At 45.4% G+C, this 22,984-nt stretch overlaps 1 protein-coding gene across 2 annotated transcripts in view; it reads left to right on the forward strand.

The window, feature by feature from the left end:
- The window catches only part of TTC17 (tetratricopeptide repeat domain 17), a 194,194-nt gene that overhangs the window by 68,154 nt on the left and 103,056 nt on the right, over positions 1 to 22,984 (forward strand). For both annotated transcript variants that reach the window (XM_030200804.1, XM_030200805.1), the window contains exons 9-11: positions 6,585 to 6,724; positions 7,644 to 7,804; positions 16,027 to 16,139. In XM_030200804.1, the coding sequence (XP_030056664.1) occupies positions 6,585 to 6,724; positions 7,644 to 7,804; positions 16,027 to 16,139 (414 nt within the window). The remainder of the gene's footprint in view (positions 1 to 6,584; positions 6,725 to 7,643; positions 7,805 to 16,026; positions 16,140 to 22,984) is intronic.

A 22,984-nucleotide genomic window follows, 5' to 3' on the forward strand; every position in this document is an offset into this window, starting at 1 on the left:
ATGATATGGAAGGTAAAATTATGTATAATCATACCTGATAATTTTCTTTCCATTAATCATAGCTGATCAATCCATAGCCCCTCCCAGATATCTGTACTGTTTATATTCTGGTTGAATTTTAGGTTCAAGTTTAGCCTTCAGTTACTTCAGGAGGACTTCGTGTTCAAGTTCTTCTTTCACTTGGATTCTTCAAGAGTTGAGACGAGTTTGTGTTACAGTGAGCTGCTGCATTCCTCTCCCCTCCGTTTTACGGGGCTGGATTGAGACATAAATTCTGCCGGCACTCCCTCCCGCTTCGTGCGGCTGTAGGGCAGCTTTGTACCCCTCCCGCTTCGGCGGTGTTAGGGTCAGTCAGCTCCTCCCGCGGTTGCGGTTGCAGGATAAGCCAGATCCCCCCGCATCGGCGGGTGTGGTGTCCCTCCCCCGCTCCGCGGGGATGAGCTGGACGGATTCCCCTCCCCCACTTGTGTGGGGATGAGCTGGGTTAATTCCCCTCCCCCGTTTCGGCGGTGGTGAGCTGGGCAGAGTGTCCCTTCGTGGGTGTAATTCTCTAAGTGCTGAGTCCTGCGGATGGAGCTTTGATATCGACATACTGAGGAGTTTCCGGCAGCACATGACCACATATAGGGAGGCAAAAGTTTGCTCTCTATCTCCACCTGCTGGTAGATGGACACAACCCACCAGTCTATGGATTGATCAGCTATGATTAATGGAAAGAAAATTATCAGGTATGATTATACATAATTTTACCATCTGTCACATCCTCAACCTCTCTCTCTCCACTGCTACTGTCCCTGACACCTTCAAGCACGCTGTAGTCACTCCACTTCTTAAAAACCCATCACTTGACCCCACCTGTCCCTCCAATTACCGCCCCATCTCCCTTCTACCCTTCCTCTCCAAATTACTTGAACGCGCTGTCCACAGCCGCTGCCTTGATTTCCTCTCCTCTCAGGCCATCCTTGATCCGCTTCAAACCGGCTTTCGCCCACTACACTCAACAGAAACAGCTCTCTCCAAAGTCTGCAACGACCTGTTCCTTGCCAAATCCAAAGGTCACTACTCCATCCTTATCCTCCTCGACTTATCTGCCGCCTTCGACACCGTCAATCATAATTTACTTCTTAACACACTGTCCTCATTTGGATTCCAGGGCCCCGTCCTCTCCTGGTTCTCCTCGTATCTTTCCCAACGCACCTTCAGAGTATTTTCTAATGGCTCTTCTTCCACCCCCGTCCCGCTCTCTGTTGTTGTTCCCCAAGGATCTGTCCTTGGACCGCTTCTTTTCTCAATATACACCTCTTCCCTGGGCTCACTGATCTCATCACATGGTTTCCAGTACCATCTCTATGCCGATGACACCCAGCTCTACCTCTCCACTCCCGACATCACAGTCGAAACCCAGGCCAAAGTCTCGGCCTGCCTCTCAGATATCGCCGCCTGGATGTCCAACCGTCATCTGAAACTGAACATGGCAAAGACTGAGCTCCTTGTCTTCCCACCCAAACCCTCCTCTCCTCTTCCCCCACTCTCTGTCTCTGTTGACAACGCCCTCATCCTCCCCGTCTCGTCAGCCCGCAATCTCGGAGTCATTTTCGACTCCTCCCTCTCCTTCTCTGCCCATATCCAGCAGACAGCTAAGACCTGTCGCTTCTTCCTCTATAATATTAGCAAAATCCGCCCATTCCTCTCTGAACAGACCACCCGAACCCTCGTCCACTCACTCGTTACCTCTCGTCTTGACTATTGCAACCTTCTCCTTGCTGGTCTCCCGCTTAGCCACCTATCCCCCCTTCAATCTGTCCAAAATTCCGCTGCACGTCTTATCTACCGCGTGAACCGATACTCTCATATCACCCCTCTCCTCAAGTCGCTTCACTGGCTCCCAATTCGCTACCGTATTCAGTTCAAGCTTCTCCTAATGACTTTCAAATGCACTCAATCTGCAGCCCCCCATTACCTCTCTACCCTCCTCTCCCCCTATGTCCCCACCCGTAACCTCCGCTCTCAGGACAAATCACTCCTATCTGTACCCTTCTCCACCACCGCTAACTCCAGACTCCGTCCCTTCTGCCTCGCATCACCTTATGCCTGGAACAGACTCCCCGAGCCCATACGCCATGCGCCCTCCCTGCCCATCTTTAAGTCCTTACTCAAAACCCATCTCTTCTCCCTTGCTTTTGGCGCCTAACCACCTTCCCCATTCATGATACACTGACTACACTGACTACATAGTTTGCTACCTTTAGATTGTAAGCTCTCTTGAGCAGGGACTGTCGTTCCCCATGTTTTAACTTGTACAGCGCTGCGTAACCCTAGTAGCGCTATAGAAATGCTAAGTAGTAGTAGTAGTATATATGGTGTTAAATTTGACGCTACGTTTCTGTGTGACTGCTTTTTAGGGATAATTATATTAACCCATTTTTACACATATACTACTACTACTACTACTATTTAGCATTTCTATAGCGCTACAAAGCATACGCAGCACTGCACAAACATAGAAGAAAGACAGTCCCTGCTCAAAGAGCTTACAATCTAATAGACAAAAAATAAATAAAGTAAGCAAATCAAATCAATTAATGTGAACGGGAAGGAAGAGAGGAGGGTAGGTGGAGGCGAGTGGTTACAAGTGGTTACGAGTCAAAAGCAATGTTAAAGAGGTGGGCTTTCAGTCTAGATTTAAAGGTGGCCAAGGATGGGGCAAGACGTAGGGGCTCAGGAAGTTTATTCCAGGCGTAGGGTGCAGCGAGACAGAAGGCGCGAAGTCTGGAGTTGGCAGTAGTGGAGAAGGGAACAGATAAGAAGGATTTATCCATGGAGCGGAGTGCACGGGAAGGGGTGTAGGGAAGGACGAGTGTGGAGAGATACTGGGGAGCAGCAGAGTGAGTACATTTATAGGTTAGTAGAAGAAGTTTGAACAGGATGCGAAAACGGATAGGGAGCCAGTGAAGAGGAGAGGGGTAGTATGAGTAAAGCGACCCTGGCGGAAGATGAGACGGGCAGCAGAGTTTTGAACCGACTGGAGAGGGGAGAGGTGACTAAGTGGGAGGCCAGCAAGAAGCAGATTGCAGTAGTCTAAACGAGAGGTAACAAGGGTGTGGATGAGGGTTTTGGTAGAGTGCTCGGAAAGAAAGGGGCGGATTTTACGGATGTTGTAAAGAAAGAAACGACAGGTCTTGGCAATCTGCTGGATATGAGCAGAGAAGGAGAGAGAAGAGTCAAAGATTGACCCCAAGGTTTCGAGCTGAGGAGACAGGGAGAAAGAGAGCCATCAACAGAAATAGAAAATGGGGGGAGCGGGGAGGTGGGTTTGGGGGGGAAAATGAGAAGCTCGGTTTTGGTCATATTTAATTTCAGGTGGCGTTGAGACATCCAGACAGCAATGTCAGACAAGCACGCTGAAACTTTGGTTTGGATGCAAGGTGAGATATCAGGGGTAGAAAGGTAGATTTGGGAGTCATCAGCATAGAGATGGTAGGAAAAGCCATGAGATGAGATTAATGAACCAAGGGAAGAAGTGTAGATAGAAAAGAGGAGGGGACCAAGAACAGAACCCTGAGGTACGCCGACAGGCAGAGGGATAGAAGTAGAAGAGGATCCACCAGAGTGAACACTAAAGGTGCGGAGGGAGAGGTAGGAAGAGAACCAGGAGAGGACAGAGCCCTGGAATCCAAGTGAGGACAGGGTAGTGTCAAAAGCAGCGGAAAGATCAAGAAGAATGAGGATAGAATATTGACCTCTGGATTTAGCCAGTAATAGGTCATTGGAGACTTTAGTAAGCGCAGTTTCGGTTGAGTGGAGAGGGCGAAAACCAGATTGTAGTGGGGCAAGAATAGCATGTGAGGAGAGAAAATCAAGGCAGCGGCGGTGAACAGCACGCTCAAGTAATTTGGAGAGGAAAGGAAGGAGGGAGATGGGTCGGTAATTAGAGGGACAAGTAGGGTCGAGTGAAGGCTTCTTAAGGAGAGGTGTGACCACAGCATGTTTAAAGGCAGCGGGGACAGTCGCAGTGGAAAGTGAGAGGTTGAGAATGTGACAGATAAAAGGAATAAGAGCAGGAGAGATGGCATTAAGAAGGTGGGTGGGAATGGGATCAGAGGAACAGGTGGTACATTTTGAGGAAGAAAGGAGAAGTGTAGTTTCCTCAATAGTAACTTCAGGAAAGGAGGAAAAGGAATGAGGGGAAGGAGAGAGAGAGGGGAACGGACTAGTGGAGGGAGAGGTGGTGAGGTAGAGAAAGCAAGGTTTATCTTTTGAACCTTGTTGTGAAAGAATTCAGCAAGGGTCTGAGGAGATAATGAAGGGGGAGTTGGGGGAGGGGGCACCTTGAGGAGAGAGTTCAATGTGGTGAAGAGAAGTCGAGGATTAGAGCCAAGAGAGTTGGTCAGTTGGATATAATAATCCTGTTTGGCACGTAAAAGAGCAGATTGGAAGGAGGTCAGCATGAACTTAAGTGTAAGAAATCAGCAAGGGCCCGAGATTTCCGCCAGAGGCGTTCGGCGGAGCGGGTACAGGAACGTAGGTAGCGGATATGAGAAGTCAGCCAAGGTTGGGGTTTTGTACGCCTTACAGGGCGGGTCATCAAAGGTGCAAGAGTGTCTAAGGCAGAGGATAGAGTATTGTTGTAAGAAGAAACAGCCTCATTGACAGACGTGGATGGTGCCACAGTAGAGAGGAGGTTTGAAACATGGGAGGATAGAGATGAAGGGTCAATATCGTGAAGATTCCTAGATAAATTAGATAAGATAGGACGGGACTGGGAGGGAGGAGATTTAAGTGTGAAAGTTATAAGATGGTGATCAGAGGAGGGAAGATCAGAGGCAAGGAAACTAGAAGGTGAACAGTTGGAGGAGAAGATGAGATCAAGACAGTGACCATTTTGATGAGTGGGGGAGGTGGAGCATAGTTGGAGATTAAAGGAGGACATTAAAGCGAGTAACTTGGAAATATAAGAGTTGGAAGGATCATTAGCAGGAATATTAAAGTCACCAAGGATGAGAGAGGAGGAGGAAGGATCATGGAAGAAGGCAAGCCAGGCGTCAAAGTCACTGAGAAAGGATGAAAGGGACTTATGAGGGGGGACGATAAATGACCGCTATTCGAAGAGGCAGAGGAGAGAAAAGGCGGATAGAGTGGACTTCAAAGGAGGAAAAACAGTGAGATTGAGTTGGAAGAAGGGGTTGAAATCTGGAGGAGGGAGAGAGAAGTAGTCCAACACCGCCCCCACAGCCAGCAGGGCGAGGAGTATGTGAAAATAGATAACCGCCATGGCACAGGGCTGCGACTGAAGCAGAGTCATCAGGGCAGAGCCAGGTTTCTGTTATTGCGAGCAGATGGAGGTGACATGAGATAAAGAGGTCCTGGATATAGGGGAGTTTGTTACAGATAGAGCGGGCATTCCATAGGGCGCAAGAGAAGGGCAGAGAAGAGGAGGGGAGTAGAGGAATAAATGGATAATTATAAAAGTATGTGCAATGCAGGCTGGTACATGTATAGTAGGTATGCTCAGAGTGGAGCATGGATGGAGTCGCAATTTATGCAAATATTTTATAAAACAACATACATACACATGCAAAGTGCGTGCTAATATTTATGCTGGCTCTCGAACAGGTATGTCCAAGCCTTCAGTGTAGATGCAATTTGTGCTAGTGTTTCAGAAACGCACACAGATGCTTTTGTGCTGTTGTATAATAGGCAAGAAATGGGCTCCTTCCTGCCCAGTTAAGCTAAGCACCCTGTTATAAATGGTCCCATTTAGACGCAGATTTATAATGGCCATTTCCCGAATGTAAAACTTCTTTACTTATGGTAAGTGCTTTGTAACTTTATAAAGTTATCTGTACAGTGACACATTGAGCATAGTGGAGCTGTGAAGACCTTTTCACACAGTGAAGAGAGTATTAGATCAGTTCTTCTAAGTTCATTATATTTGTCCTATGCATTGCTAAATTAAGGCTTTTTTGTGTCTCCTGTTTTGTTGTTTTTTTTTTCCATTCCCAGTTTGCCAATTTGTTTTTAAACTAATGTTGCCATTTGTAATTGCTTTACACCACTTTGTTCAGCTTTGTACAGCTGTGTGGTGATTGTGCCTCAAGTATTATTATTCTAAACACTGCAGATAGGTGCAATGTCCAAAGGTACTTAATCTAAGGACTTTGTACCAGTTTTCAAAAGGAAAACCTTTCCCTTCGAAAACTGCCCAGAAAAAAAGTGCTATCAGAAATGCATCGTCTGTGAAAAATAATGCACGTAGTTTTAAAGCATGTGCTAGGTCCTCCCCAGACCTTACACTACCTTAAGCCCACTTTCTTTTCCTTTTAGTAAAGGTATGTTATGTACTTTTGATTCCTACGTGCCCTTTTCCCTAGGGTAGACAAATTCAGGTTATTCACCAGGCTAGATAGCTTTTGAAACATAGGCCATGTGTGGTTTTATTTATTTATTTTTGTTTGTTTGTTTGTGCTGTCATGTTCTGTCTAATCTTTTTTGAAAATTGATCTCCTCAAGATGACTTTGAGAATGACACTTATTTTATTAGAATTGTGCCGTTATACTAACTTCTCATCTTCCTTTGTGTTCAGATGCTTGGGGAATACAATCACTCTGTCCTGTGCTATGACCATGCTCTACAGACCAAGCCAGGATTTGAGCAGGCTGTGAAAAGAAAGCATGCAGTGCTGTGCCAACAAAAACTGGAGCAAAAGCTGGAGGCACAGCACAGGTAAACATGGGCAGGAACTCCAGGAGGGCTTATAGCGGAAGGTGCTTGAGGCAAGAGACCCTGGAGGGGGATATAGCGCTAATGAAGCCCAAGAGGATATATAGCACAACGTTTAGGCAGGAGAACCAGGAGAGGGATATATGCTGAGGGTAAAGAAGCCCTATAGCACAAAACCCTCCAGGCAGGAGGCCCAGGAGGAGGGATATAGCACAGTGTGCTGAGGAAATAGAGCATAGAATACTACAGGCAGAAGGACCAGAAGGGGGATATAGGGCTGAGGGTAAAGAAGCCCTATAGCACAATACAGTTACAGTTTATATACCGCTAACACCAGAATTGGTTCAAAGTAGTTTACAATAAGAGAGTTTTATTACAATCAATAAAGATGAACAAAACAGAAACATTCCAGGCAAGTGGCCCAGGAGAAGGGATATAGCGCTGAGGGTAAAGAAGCCCTGTAGCACATGTCATTCCAAGCAGAAGGCCCAAGATATAGCGCTGAGGGTAAAGAAGCTCAGTAGCACAAGCCCTCCCTGCAAGAGGCCCAGGAGGAGGGATATAGCGCAGTATGCTGAGGAAATAGAGCACAGAATTCTACAGGCAGAAGGCCCAGGAGGGAGGGTATAGCACAGAGTGAGTTTTATGGGCAGTGGAATTGGGTGGCCACAGGGGCCATGACCCCACCAATATTTTGTCTGATACAGCATCTAGAGAGCCTGGTGTTGGGACTGAAGATTGAGTTGTTTGGCCCCTCCAGCCCAAAAGATGCTCTACTGCTTCGGAATGATACAAACATAAATATAAACACTAGACTGCATGCTATCAATTAGAAACAGAACTTTTTTTGGAGTGTAAAAAGTACATTGAAGAGCAAGAACTATAAAAAGAACAGAATTGTTTACTCTTTTCTGATTCCCAGATCTCTTCAGCGAACACTAAATGAATTGAAGGAGTATCAGAAGCAGCATGATCATTACCTGAGACAACAGGAAATCTTGGAGAAGCACAAACTGATCCAGGAGGAGCAAATACTGAGAAACATCATCCATGAGACACAGATGGCAAAGGAGGCCCAGCTAGGTAAGCAGTTCTAAGAGCTCTTCCAGCTGCCCTTGGAGGCAGAGGATGACTGATGCTGCTCTGAGTATTTCAGAGCATGTTGGGAACCATGGTGGAAAACTTGTCACTTTGGCCAAATTTTAATCAATGATGTTTTCAGGAGCCTACATGTCCACAACCAACTCTTTCAAATGGCTCCAAATCCCACACTTATGTTTAACCGCCAATCTTTCTTAACTTTTCCACTTAATGCTTTTATTCTTTTAATTCATTTTTTTGGGAACCTCAGCGGTACTCATTGCTAATGCCTGCGAGAAGCAATGTATCAGGCACCCACCTCTTTATTGGCTCACCCGATTACCTTATCTTCCTATATATTTGTATAAGCATTAAACATCATTTTACTTTGAGCTTAAGTCTGAAACTAAATACTCATATTTTTTGTCTGGCTTAGGGGGTTAAAAGCATCCGACACGCAGGTTACGTCCACCCACGGGCTGTTTCAAGGACTATCCCCTAAAAAAGAGAAAATAACATAATTCAAGGTGCTGCAAGGGCTTACTAACTTCATTCGCCCCTGCTATGTACCCATAAAATACTTGACTTCTCTTTTCTTACCCTCTTCCGTAAATAGCACCAGCTCTGCTACTATTTTCAGGGACCACCTCTCTGCAAAATGGCGACAGCGTTCATCTATTTTTAATTAAACCGTTTCCCACTTATGACATCATGTTCCCCCCCCGGCTCCCATAGGCTACTACATCTCCTCCATATTACAACAGAGAAGCCCATTCTAATTCTGAATTTAGCCCACCCGGTGTCACTGTTTGCAGACTGTAAATATACCACTGTTCCCTATAATTCAGAGGCTTACTTATAGAACCCCCCCCCCCCCCCCGCCCACCTGCACCTGTTCCACTATCCTCCATCTCATGTCCTCTATCTTATGTTGTTTCTCCAACCAGTGGTTCATTAACGGGGCTTGGGTGTTCATCGTGGTAATACGAGACTTATGTTCTGTCAGCCGGACCTTTAAATAAGAATAGATGAACGTCATCGCCATCTTTGCAGAGGGGTGTTCCCTGAAAATAGTAGCAGAGCTGGTGCTATTTACGGAAGAGGGTAAGAAAAGAGGAGTCAAATATTTTATGGGTACATAGCAGGGGCAAATGAAGTTAGTAAGCCCTTGCAGCACCTTGAATTATGTTATTTTCTCTTTTTTAGGGGATAGTCCTTGAGACAGCCCGTGGGTGGACGTAACCTGCGTGTCGGATGCTTTTAACCCCCTAAGCCAGACAAAAAATATGAGTATTTAGTTTCAGACTTAAGCTCAAAGTAAAATGATGTTTAATGCTTATACAAATATATAGGAAGATAAGGTAATCGGGTGAGCCAATGAAGAGGTGGGTGCCTGATACATTGCTTCTCGCAGGCATTAGCAATGAGCACTGCTGAGGTTCCCAAAAAATGAATTAAAAGAATAAAAGCATTAAGTGGAAAAGTTAAGAAAGATTGGCGGTTAAACATAAGTGTGGGATTTGGAGCCGTTTAAAAGAGTTGGATTTGGGAACCATGGTGGTACAGCAGCAACTTTTGCCATTGGCCCTAAGTAAAGGGCAACTGAGAAAATCTGTTCTGGTTTTGTTTCACTTTGTGACTTTTGGAAAGGGGAGAAATTTGATTAGCAGATGCTTGGATTTGTCTCTTAGGAGAAAAGGCAGTATGCCTGTTTTGCTAATGAGAAAGCTGTGACACTAGGGCAGGGCATTCCAGCAGAGCAAACTGGGAAGCCATAATAATGTCACCATTAAAGATCGGAGGAAGTGAAAAGCAACATTGTTCTGATTTTTATATCGTGATAGAAAAAATAATTAAGATTTTTCAAATATCTTCTAAAATTCCATCACTTTTATAATTAATATGACCTGTGTGATTTAACTCCCCCCCCCCCCCCCCCCCCCCCCCCAAACTAAAGAAATTTGAGCAACACGGGCTCACGTGATGATCAGGTAGTGAACGGACGCTCATGAGAGGATCCCTAGTTATTCTTTATTTTACACCCTTTTGCGGCATGAAATCTGGATAGAAACGCTGAGGCAGTTTTCAACTTTCCTTGCCTTTCTATTGCTAATTGGGAGTAAAATGATAGAGCTTCGCATGGCGGGAAAGACACCGCACACTGTGAGAGACCGGAACTGACAAGTGGAAAACAAAATGGCGCCGGACCCATCAATATCCATGGTCATGCTGCGGGAAGAGACAGTTCGGGAACTTACCCGAAGTGTTGCTGCAATCCTTGAGGACTAGCTATCAAAGCTCCAATCGTCAGTAGATGACATTTAAGACCTGTTTGGATTCTCAAGGAGCTCGCCTGCAACAAGTGGAAGACCGCGTGGCCCATGCAGAGGACTGGTTGGCCTCAGCTGAAAATCAGCTGCGAGTGCTCGAGGAAGAAAACAAGACTCTTACAAATTGCCTTGAAGATCAAGAAAACAGAGCCAGACAAAATAACATCAGATTAGTTGGAATTCCGGAGTCAGTTATACGGCGAATTCCCCGCTCCCGGAGCAGCTGGGGTTCCCAACGGCGGCCCTCCATATCAAGATAGAGCGAACGCATCGGCTGGGAGGCATGGTGTTACCAGAGGGCCGATCCCGTACAGTGATAGCCCAGGTCCTAAACTTCGCAGATAAAGCTGATATCATGGCGCTTTACAGGCACAAACGGGACCTGTGCTACGAGGGTACACCCCTGCGGATCTTTCAGGATTACTCCAACCTGGTGGCAGGAAAACGAAGAATGTTGGCCCCTCACTGCACGACTCTTTTCAAACAAGGCATGCAATTTTCACTGCAATGCCCAGCAAGAGTCCGCTTACACTATCAAAACAAACAGCTCTTCTTTGAGGAACCCAAGAAACTGCAGGATTTTATAGAGTCGCTACCACCTGTGAAGTAAAAAATGGATCAGAACTGTGTTCGACATCTGCACGGTAACATTTACAATATTTGACTTTAATTTTTGATCAGACTATCCGTATAATGCCATTCTTTTTCTCTGTCTGAGTCGCTGGCCTTTTAGACAGGTTTTATGAGTAGCGTAGCTGACGTGGACGACTAGGGAGTACGAGGGCCTGGCTGCACCTGCTGGCTGCTCCGTGGTTTACCTTCTGCAGCTATTTCTTGGTCATATTTGACTGGATTTTCACTGCATTCGGGATGTTGGCCCAGAATAGATGTCTCTTTTTACGAGGACTCGGGACCTTGGACGTTCATGTCAGCTGAGTAACATGATAAGTGTGGGTGGCCGCAGAGCCCGAGGGCCTGGTCGTAGATGCGGGTCACCTCGTGGCTCGCCCACTGCATCACGTTAAGAGTGTAATAAGCCTCCTTAGACATCGTTTGTCACCTAAATGCCATTGTTCTGCCAATGTGGGTTTTTTTTTTTTTTTAGTGATAATTGCATGCTGCTTGAGGATTACACAGGTGTATTGTTAAAATAGTTCAATGGGATCAGGAGGGGGCTCCTCTCTATGTAAATGTTTGGGAAATATGGTTGCTTATGTTGGGGGAGCTTTACTGTTATTAACAAGGGGGGATTGCTGGTGGGGAGGGCGGGGGAGAGTTGTAGCCTGGGATTCTGGATAAGGTATGGAACTGGTATGATTGATTGGGAATGTATGAATGGGAATGTGTGTTATGAGTTTGTGTGCAAGTGTGATAGCTGGACGGAGGGTTGTTGGTGGAGAGTCATCCATGGGCCTCAGTTGCTGCTTTCTCTACCCCAACATAGGGATCTTGGCCAAAGGTTGCTGGGGGGTCGAGGCTGGGAGGCCCCCTGGTTTTTGACAATAGTAGAGGTTTTTGAACATCTTTCTTGTTTTTCTCTGCTAATATGACTGATTTAAAAATTACTACCTGGAATGTGGGAGGGATCAATTTGCCCATTAAAAGAACAAAAATCTTGTAATACTTACAAAGAACCAACACAGATATTGCATTCTTACAGGAGACATATCTCACCTCAGGAGAACACGTTAAGCTTAAGCGTGGTTGGGTGGGAGTCTTGGGATTCTCCTCTTTTTCAGGTAAACAGCAAGGAGTGGCTACTCTGATTCACAAGCGCCTTGCTTTTGACTTACACAATACGATTATGGACCCGTCAGGACGTTACTTGTTATTAGCGGGGGAGCTCCAGGGGGGAAAAAATGTTACTCTGCAACATCTATGCTCCAAACATCCCTGCCCCTGTCTTTTTTGCTCGGCTAGTATCACTTATTGCAGAACACGCCGATTACGCTCTACTTATAGCTGGGGATTTTAACACTATCATCGACCCTTTGGTGGATGCCAAACCAGCGCGGACTGCACCCATGCGATTGAGTCGCGGTCATGGAGGCCTAAATGCCTTCCTGAAAGAACTAGATTTAATAAACAAGTGGAGAGTATTGCACCCATTGGACACAGATTTCACCTTTTATTCGGGAGCCAACGGGTCATACTCCCGGATAGATTATATACTAATACCAGTCACGAGCACTCTTCGCCTCTTACGGGCAAACATTAATACCCCTGCCTTCACAGATCATTCTACAGTAGAGCTTCGCTTATACTGGGGAGACACGGCATCTAATAAACTGTGGCGTATGAACCCAGCCTTCTATCGTGATAAGGATTTTTGTGCATTTGTGCGACAAGCTTGGGATGAATATGAGCTCCAGAATAACACAGCAGGAGTCGATGCTGGCATTTTCGGGGAAGCTAGTAAGGCTGTACTTCGCGGCCAAATCCTTGCATACACAATCTCTACTCGGAAATGGCGCGATGCAGAAATTTTGAGGCTACATAAAGAGCTGCAACAATATTGTAAGCAACACATCCAACAGCCCACTGCAGCCAACTAGACTAAACTGTTAGAGGTTAAAAAATCTCTTAATGATCTTTTACATCAGAGGGCCCAGGCCAATATTACCAATTATAAATATCAGCTTCATAAATGGGGAAACAAAACGGGGAAATTACTGGCGCATCTGCTAAAACCTAAACACTCAAAATCCTATGTTGTGAAAATAAAGGACCAAGGAGGCCATTCCCACACTCAGGCAACAGATATTTTAAATGCCTTTCAACAATTTTACAAGGACCTATATGCTCCTGGCCCGCACGATGAACACAATAGAAATGCTTTCTTCCGCTCCCTACCCCTTCCTCAGATATCTCCGGAACAGTTGGCCTATCTTAACAAAGATATTGAAGCGGCAGAAGTATTAATGGTCATTAAGAAAGTTAAACTGGCTAAAGCACTGGGCCCGGATGGCTTGGGAGCAGAGTATTATAAAATCTTACAGACAAAGGTATGTGGCCCACTGGCACGCATGGGCATGGGGCGGTTCGAAAGGGGCAGTTTGGGTCACACCAAAATCATGCCTACGTAGTCGTGCTTTCCAAGCCCGGAAGGGACAGAGAACTTTTGGGCTCCTACAGACTATCTCCCTATTAAACCAAGACCAAAAATTACTCACCACTGTGCTGGCTTCTAGACTCAATCGTATTTTACCTGATCTTATTCATGAAGATCAAGTCAGTTTTGTGCCTGGTCACTACTCCTCTACTAACTTACTTAAAGTATTAGCCACCTTACAGAAGAAACGTTTAGCTTCAGAGGAGGTTGTAGTGGCCAGTCTTGATGCAGAAAAAGCATTCGACAAGATAACGTGGGACTACTTATTTTGGGTGTTACCCCGATATGGGTTCAGGGTATGTTTGTAAATTGGATACGTACCATATACAGTTGCCCTACAGCGCAAATTTTGGTAAATGGCCAGGGATCATTGTCTTTTGACTTGCACAGGAGCACCAGACAGGGCTGCCCCTTGTCACCGCTGCTTTTTCTGTTGTCCTTTGAGCCTTTGACAGTGCAGTTTAGGACCTCCGGAGAGATCCAGGAAGTGTCAATTGGAGGTAGAGAACTCAGAATCAGTATGTATGCAGATGACATGCTTCTCTACGTTAGCAAGACCAAGCAAAATATGGCCAAAATTGTACAAATTATTGAACACTTTGGTAGTTTCTCTGGGTTAAAAATTAATTACGATAAAACAGAGGCTGTAGCTCTGAATAACACGTATCCTCCAGATTATTGGGTTGAATTTCCCCTGGAATGGGCTTGTGCTACAATTAAGTATTTAGGAATACATATAGGGCTTGATCCGCAGCTGATGTATCGGAAAAATATTACTCAGAAAGTAGAACTAATCAAGGATCTATGCCACCGATGGAAAGACCTCCCACTGTCCCTTCTTGGGAGGGTGGCAGTTGTGAAGATGGTGCTCTTTCCAATACTCTTATATGTACTCCAAACCCTACCCATTTGGGTCAAACCCTCAGAAGAGTGCCAATATAAAAGTGTTATTCACCAGTTTATCTGGCGAGCTCGCTTAGCACGCATCAGCTATGCCAAATTAATTCTGCCCAGGGATGGGGGCGGCCTGCGCTTGCCGGACCTCCACATGTACAATGTTGCAGCTCTACTGAGATGGGTTCGAGAGGAAATGGAATTAATACTAAAATTTGCACCCCCAGATTTCATGGAGGGGTGGTGCCACTCCACATTTATCAACATCATGCATGGGGGGGACCCCGGGAGCGGGGGCGCCGATGCTCCCACCTTTCTTTCGTATAATGTGTTGGGCCTGGAGATGGTGGCAGATTAAAGCAGGGGGGAGCGCAAGAGCGTAACTTTTTTTTTTTTTTTTACAATTTGTGGGGAACCAGGGATTCCTCCCAGGGATAGACTCTGCAAGATTCCGTGAGTGGCAGTCCAAGGGATGTTCGGCGGTGGGAGACTTCTTACAGGTAAATGGAGGCCGAATGCCATCCTTTGATCAGGTGAACTCCCGATGGGTCCTGCCCAACTCTCATTTTCTACAATATATGCAGGCTAAGCATGGTTGTAGCCGTTTTATACAATCACATCATACATCCTTAACATGGACAGATTCAGATAGAGCACTTATGGGAATCTCATACAAGACTAACACTCTGTCTAACTGGTATGGATTGCTTTGTGACCAGGCAGATGTAGGCTATCTTGATCATTAGCGACGGATTGGACAAATGACTTGGGAGAGAATGTTTCTCCAGACACCCTTATTTCTCTTTTCTCAAATCTGTGGGCAGGGGTCCCTCAGGCTGATCTCTAGGAAACTCAATTTAAGCTACTGCATAGGTCATATATTGCTAAGGCAAGAGGAAAGAAATTGGGGATGTGGCAAGATGACACTTGTGAGAAATGTGGGAGGGGGTGGGTACATGGCTTCACAGCTTCCTAGAGTGTCCCACCTTAGCTGCTATCTGGAGGGGTGCTATGAATGCTCTGGAGACTGTTGTGGGACCCATTACTTGGGATTATACTTTTCTCATGCTGGGATGGGATATGAATCTAAGGGAGCAAGGGATAAGACCCATGGGTACAAAATTCCTACACCTAGCCACCCTAATGGTTCTTCGTGTTATTCTACGTCACTGGGTGGATGCCAACCTTCCCAGCTATGCAGCACAGAATGATAGAGCTGGATACCTATGAGCTCAAAGACATACGCCTGAATGGGAATATTACAAAACATTGTGGCTTTCATTTTATGCTCTGCCCGAGATGCCCTAGGGGTTTTAGGGTTTGGATATCTGGGAGGCCCCGGCTTATAGCCCTCTGTTCGGCTTGAGATTATTACTGTGCGTGGGAGCGAATGTAAGGGGATGATTGTGATGAGGTGAGAGAATGGAAGGATGTTGGGTGCAACAGGTATGAGTGGGGGGTAGAACCATATTCAAAAACAAGAAAACGTTGGAGGGTTCTGAGGGACGAGCATTCCTCTGTACTGAGTTCAGCAGCTGTAGAGGAAGTAGAAATTCCAGAAGGACGAACAAATAAGTTATTCCCTTGGTTTTCTTCCATTATGTTATTATATATAATTTTATGCTTATTACAGCTGTTGACACATAATGTATGCTTGTCTTTTTTCCCTCAGTAAAGTCATTTACAAAAAAAAAAAAAAAAAAAGAAATTTGAGCAATACGTTCAGTGTACCATATCCAAACATAAATCAATTGGATTACCTCAACAGAGGCTTTGTATAAATGTTAAGGTTTAAGAAGGCAAATGTTTGAAACACACTGCAAGCAGTACTTACCAGGATGGTCTCCTGCTTGCATAGTACTGACTCTGTCTCTCTTCTCATGTTGTAGGAAACCACCAGATCTGCCGGCTGGGCAGCCAGCAGCACAGCTTGCACTGCCAATGGGACCTGCCCGTTCGCTATTACAGGGGGGATATCTTTGAAAACGTGGAATATGTGCAGGTTTGTCTTCTGTACTTAGCTTGGCTCTCCTACTTATTGTTTGTGTGGGGCCACTGGACATGCACAGTGTGCAAATGCACATAAGAGACTGTCCCTGCTCCATGGATCTTACAATCTAGTCCAAGTACACAGACAGGGGGTTTTCAAGTTACAATCAGCAAGGCTCTGATCAGGGAGAGTAGAAGAATGTTTCAGGCCACTGATGGAACAGACAGAGCAGGCTCAGATGTCGGAGGAAGCAATATTCAGACCCGAGACAGCCGGTGTTTTGGCTGTCGCCTGCATCAGGAGTCAGAAGTAAAGCACAAGATGCAGATTTGTGAGCACCTCCTCAACAATTGCAATACAAAAGACTGCACAAACAATTCTCTGTTAGGCTTCTCAAAAGCAGTGTCGGTTTGCTTAAGTCAAAAGCCAGGGCTTAAGCATCCTTAGAAAGATAGGATGTCTTGTTTTAAAGACGTGGAATACAGTTTATAGGGATTCCTTCTTTGACGCTTGGGAAAGTTGGAATGGGAGAGAGGGGGAGGGTATACATAAGAGATTTGCTTTGGCAGTGAGAGCAAATATAGGTTGTTTTGGAGGAATATGTCTGTGTCTTGGTTCTCACAAGATGTTCAAATATGTTTGATTTATACTGGAAATATTGTGATTGATGTGTCATGATGTATTTCCTTTCAATAATAAAAGATTTGCCAAAGAAAGATAGGATGGATACTTTCATGCTATTTCTTCTGTCATGGTCATCTCCATACTACTCGGAGCATCTCTGTCTCTTGTGGTTTTTGTTCAGCTCATAGGTATATTGTGACCAAGTGGAAAGAAGTGATAGCATACAGCCCACTCCTATTAATATCCTGAAAGAGAAAGTGGTGGCGTCCATGAGCTGCCCAACTGTATTTCTGTTGGGGGAACAAATTTGCAAATACCAATGAAAAAAAAAAAAGACATCCATTTTGTATTTGTTAAATAACCTTTAGACCATTGGAACAAGTGTTCTCCTTATCCACCAAACCAGTTCAGAACCAATGGGTAGGCCCCTCAGCCAGCAGGTGGAGTTGAAGAACAAAGACTTGCAGCTCCACAGTGCTCTATATAGGTCAGGGCTCGCATGTTCTCCAGTATTCTGTCTCCAGCAGATGATAGGCATTCTGTGCAGCCGGTTTCTGAGCAAGAGAACTGGTAACCATGTTGAATCTGGTAGATCAAGGTAGCATCCACAATCACTATCTCAGAGGAACATCTGGAGGAGTCTGGATCCCTCCCTTGCTTTCCCTGGTAGGACAAAAGTAATCTGGTTTGCCTTTATCATGTTTCTTCCCCCTTCCCTGTGTCTTTTCCTTATTCTTTGACACAGGCATTTAAATGTCAAATCCCTTATTGTCCATGCCAGACTACTCCAGATGAGTGGGTTATATCACCCTGCCAGCAGAGGAAACCAGAGGAAAAACTTCTTGGAGCTGATTTAATTTACCTTATACAGGACTGGTGGTACCTTCAGTGCCTCAATATTTCTCAAGCTGCAGCATATGGGGCAGCAGCTATGAATAGACAAGAGTAGGCCACTCCAGGTTAGGCTGTAGGCCCAGAGTCCCGATGGAGCATAGGTAGTCTGGGGGATGCTGCAGACAACAATCCTGTTCCACAGATAAAATTAAAAAAATAGAGGTTTTGAATCGGTGAATGAAAAAGGAACTTATATGGTTGACACTGAATGTATTTGGTAGTGTCACAAAGGTGTGAGAGATCTTTTCCTCTGGGGAAAAAAAAGGCAATAGGATGAATAACTCATTATATAAAGTTTGGTTCACAAGACATTTTTTGTTGTTTGTTTTTTCTTTTGGTGATTAGTAGTGTGCAGGTTCTTTTCTTCCCCTTCCCCCCAACTTGGGAACAAACTGGAGGACTAGGATTGGTGGAGGCCTGTCCACAGGGTGATTGTGGCTGCAATGCCTACTGTGTCATCCCCTACTCTTGGGAGGGAGCCAAAGTTATGTTCCATAAGTGCCAGCTGATTTGGAAGAAGAAAAGCAATATACCTTCAGTGTAGCCTCTTCCTAGCTTGCTTCCTGGTCTCTCTTGATGTATCAGATTGAGACTTAGGGGGTCTGAAGTATCACACTCTCCTGTCTCTCCTTCCACTTTCTTTCACTTTTTTCTGGAAATAAAGGAGGTTACACACTACAGTTAAATCATAGCAGTTCAGCTTGTTAGCTGGAGCATTTGACTTGGTTTGGGAGCCAGGAGAGAAGACATACAGTAGATGTATTTCTGGCCAGGGCTGCAGTAGGGCATTGATCCCCACCATTATCTGTTCTTTCCAACAGTTGAAGATCTTTGGGCACTTTGATATTCCTTTTTGTCACCAAGTCCAGAAGGAGAGAATCCTATCGGTCCACTATGAGCTGAAAACCCTGGCTGGATAGAGCCCATTCTCCTGGGTCCAAGGAGTGCCTGCTGAGAAAGTTCACCTCCACATTCAAGGAACCAGAGATTTGAGCTGCTGACAAGAAAAGACTTTTTTCCGCTCAACTCATGAGGGTGGTCACCTCCATTGCTATCGGACAGCTGAAGTTTCTGACTGGCATGTTGATATAAGCCACCGATTGAATTTTGGAGAAAACTCAATTGGGGCCCCTGCCAGAAAGGGAGCAAAGTCACATAAGGCATTCCGCACTGTATATAAGTATTGCTATACCAGGACAGACTGAAGGTCTATCAAGCCCAGCATCCTGTTTCCAACAGTGGCCAATCCAGGTTGCAAGTACCTGGCAAGATCCTAAAACAGTACAATACGTTTTATGCTCCTTATCCTAAAAATAAGTAGTGGATTTTCCCCAAGTTCGTTTTAATAATGGCTTATAGAATTTTCCTTTAGGAAGCTATCCAAACCTTTTTAAAACCCCGCTAAGCTAACTGCTTTTACTGCATTCTCTGGCAACGAATTCCAGAGTTTAATTACACGTTGAGTGAAGAAATATTTTCTCCGATTTGTTTTAAATGTACTACTTTGTAGCGTCATTGCCCCCCTAGTCCTAGTATTTTTGGAAAGAGTAAACAAGTGATTCACTTCTACCCATTCCAATCCATTCATTATTTTATAGACCTCTATCATATCCCCTTAGCTGTCTTTTTTTCAAGCTGAAGAGCCCTAGTCACTTTAGCCTTTCCTCCTAGGGAAGTCGTCCCATCCGCTTTATCATTTTCGTCGCCCTTCTCTGTACCTTTTCTAATTCCACTATATCTAGAGACGTGGTGACCAGAATTGCACACAATATTCGAGGGGCATTCACACCACAGAGTGATACAAAGGCATTAGAACAGTCTCATTTTTGTTTTCCATTCCTTTCCTAATATCTAACATTCTATTTGCTGTCTTTGCTGCCGCTGCACACGGAGCAAAGGGTTTTGAAATATTGTCAATGATGACTCCTAGATCCTTTTCCTGATTGGTGATTCCTAACGCGGAACCTTGCATCACGTAGCTATAGTTCGGGTTCCTCTTTCCCACGTGCATCACTTTGCAGTCGCTCACATTAAACATCTTCTGCTATTTGGATGCCCAGTCTTGTAAGGTCGTCTTGCAATTTTTCACAATCCTCTTTCGATTTAACAACTTTAAATAACTGTGTCGTTGCCAAATTTAATTACCTTACTAGTTATTCCCATATGTAGACTATTTATAAATATGTTAAAAAGCAGCGGTCCCAACACAGACTCTTGCGGAAATCCACTATCTACTTTTCTCCATTGAGAATACTGACCATTTAACCCTACTCTCTGTTTTCTATCCTTTAACCAGTTTTTAATCCACGATGAAACACTAGCTCCTATCCCGTGACTCTTCAATTTCCTCTGGAGTCTTTCATGAGGTACTTTGTCAATGCTTTTGAAAATCCAGATACACAATATCAACCGGCTCTCCTTTATCCATGTGTTTGTTCACGCCCTGAGCTCCAAGCGATTTATTGACCACTGAGACTCCTGTCCCATCCACGTGCCCTGTGCCAGATGGAACTTATAATGAGCTCCTCAACCCAACTTGCTGGCATCGATTGTCATCTCCCATTATATTACCAGAAAGGGAGCTCCGCCAGTCATATTCCTGGGCAACACCACTGCATATCCATCTGGAAACCAGGGTTCAGGGAAGATGTAGATTGTACTTCTGTAACATGAAGACCAGTGGCTGAGAAAATATTCCTCTAACAACCGCATATGAGCCCTTGCCCATGGCATTGGGATCATTGACCCCAGAGCCTGGGCCTGTCTTGACTGAGGAGGATATGAATCTTTTGAGCTAGATTCTACCTCCTGCATTCTGTGATGAAGGTCCTCTCCCTTCCTGTGTCAAATCGAATGCCCAGATACTCTAGCATCTGTGATGCAGTTAGTCTGCTCTTCTCGAGTCATCCAGCCCAGCAACTGCAGAAGACAGACAGCTTTGTCTGTTGCCGCTATGATGTGCGACTAGGACGACGCATGAATGAGCAAACTGTTATACAGGTGAACTCTGATTCCCTGGCACTGAAGGAAGGCTGCCACCACCACCACCATAATCTTGGTAAATGGTGCCATGGCAAGACTGAAGGTGACGGCCCAACACCACAAAAAAAAATCTCTGATGCAGTGGCCATATGGGTATATGCCCTTGAGATCAAGGGCAGTGAGAAATTCTGCCACTTGAACTAAGGCTATTATTGCTCTTAGTGTTTCCATACGAAAGTGGGACCCTGGGAGGCAGTGGTTTAGACCTTTGGGATCTAAGACCAGATGAAATATGCCTTCCTTTTTTAGGGACAATTAATTAGATGACTTATCTGCCTTATCCCTGTTCAACCTGGAGAACTGGAACAATGGCCTGGAGCACCAGCAAGGAATCTACTGTGGCCTAAACCTTGACCGCCTTGTTTCCCTTTCAACAGAAGATTTCTAGGAGTGACTGGGAGGGAGAAGTCCAACTTGTAATCTTCTGTAAGAATATCCAGGACCCACTGGTCTGACGTGATTTTGTCCCACATCTCCCGAAACTCTGGAAGATGTCCTCTCATGAGAGGAAGAGAAGAGTGGACCACCCTTGCATTATTGCGAAGCTCGGGAGACATTAGGTGTTCTAGCTGACTGAAAAGAGAATTTCCTTTCTCACAAAAGGAAGATTGGTGTGCTTGAAACGTGACGTCTGACCATATTGCTGACCACCAGGCTGCAACTAACTGCTGTCTCAAAATTAAGATCGAGAGCCCCCTGAAGACAGATGAGCAGAGGCTTTTAGCTTATCCTCCAGCAACCGCTGTAGCTTAGTTTCCTCCAGTTCTTTCACCAAAATTTTCTCCAAATAGCCACTTGCCCCAAAAGTGCAGTTTTAACTAGATGTGACTTTGACGTTGCATCTGCTGCCCAATTCTGCAACCAGTTGCTGACATGCCATAACAGCCAAAGACATACTGCGGTCCACAACCTGAAACATGTCATAGCATCCGCCAAGTTGGCCAACCGTTCTTCCAGCTGGGTGTTATGGCACCCCTCTTGTGTTGCAGACAGCTGATGCCACTTCAAACGTGCTTTTAGCCATGAACAAGCTGCACACTCTCGCTTGAAGACCCAAGGATGCCACTTCAAAGTCTTGTTTCAGTGAGCCTTCTATCTTCCTATCGTGTAGGTTATTTAGGGTAATGCCCCCATTCAGTGGCAAGGTGGTCTTAGTCACCACTGTAACAAAGGAGTCCACACTGGGAAGCTACAATTTATCTTTCTTCTCTTGAACCAACAGATAGAGGTGAGCCATAGCTCTTCCCACTCTCAGCCTAGCGTCTGGTGAGACTTATTCTTCTGTAATCAGGTCTTGAATGTTTAGGTGTATCGGGAAAACCTTAGAAGGACCTCTAAGCCCACTCATGATTGATGAAGATGGAGCTTCTGATGCTGGCACGGAAGGCTCCTCAATGGAACGCACCATGAATGCCTCAGAAATAAGAATACTGAGCTTCTCATGAAACATCCTCAGTATTTTTGGGCCATCTCCCTTCTCAGAAGAGTTCTCCCTCCCCAAACGTTTCCTTCAGTTATGGATCCTCTGAATAGACTTGAGGCCACATAGGATTTGGAGAGAGAGAGAGAGACACCTCCAGAAGTGGTCTGATGAGGCTACACGAGATCTCTTAGGGGCAGTGGGGTGAGAAACTGAAGCACTTGGTAGCAACTCTATCCCTGCTTCAGTTAATAAGCCTGGTGTAAGAGTAATATAAACTCCAGAGAAAGCAAAGGTCCCGATGCAGCTGAATGCTCTGTCGGACCCTGAGGTTGTAAAATGGCAGCTGTGTTCCACACGTCATCAGACAGAGGCTGATCTTCACTGCCTGTCAGCCTGGACAAAATGGTGCCCATTCCCACTCTCTCCTGCATTAAACTGCATACTGGCCCTGCCAGAGTGCCTGAAGTTCCCAACATACTTGGATGCTGTGCCAAATCTGAAAATGTGCCTCCACCGACAGTTTCCCCCCACTGCATTGCAATGCCCCAACGCTGGCTTGTGGGGTCCCAAGTAGGACTGCTTAACTGCTTCCGAGGGAGTCGCCATACACCCCAACTAGCACAAATGTAGCACAACACAGTCCCAAGAGGTGTGTTGGGATCCTTCCCCTGCACCAAGTAGATCTTGCAGCCATCCAAGTGGTTCCAAGTCGAACTTTAGTTAGACTTACAACTGCTGGCTGCTCCCCCCAAGCTCAGTCTCCTCGTCTTACCCTAGATGAGAGAGAATTAGGACTGATACTTTGTCCCACCACTGTCCAGCAAACCTCTTTCCTTATCCATTTTTTTTTTTTAGATTTTTGTGCTGGGAAAGG

This window comes from Microcaecilia unicolor, chromosome 4 (assembly GCF_901765095.1).
Source record: "Microcaecilia unicolor chromosome 4, aMicUni1.1, whole genome shotgun sequence".
NCBI classification, from domain to species: Eukaryota; Metazoa; Chordata; class Amphibia; order Gymnophiona; family Siphonopidae; genus Microcaecilia; species Microcaecilia unicolor.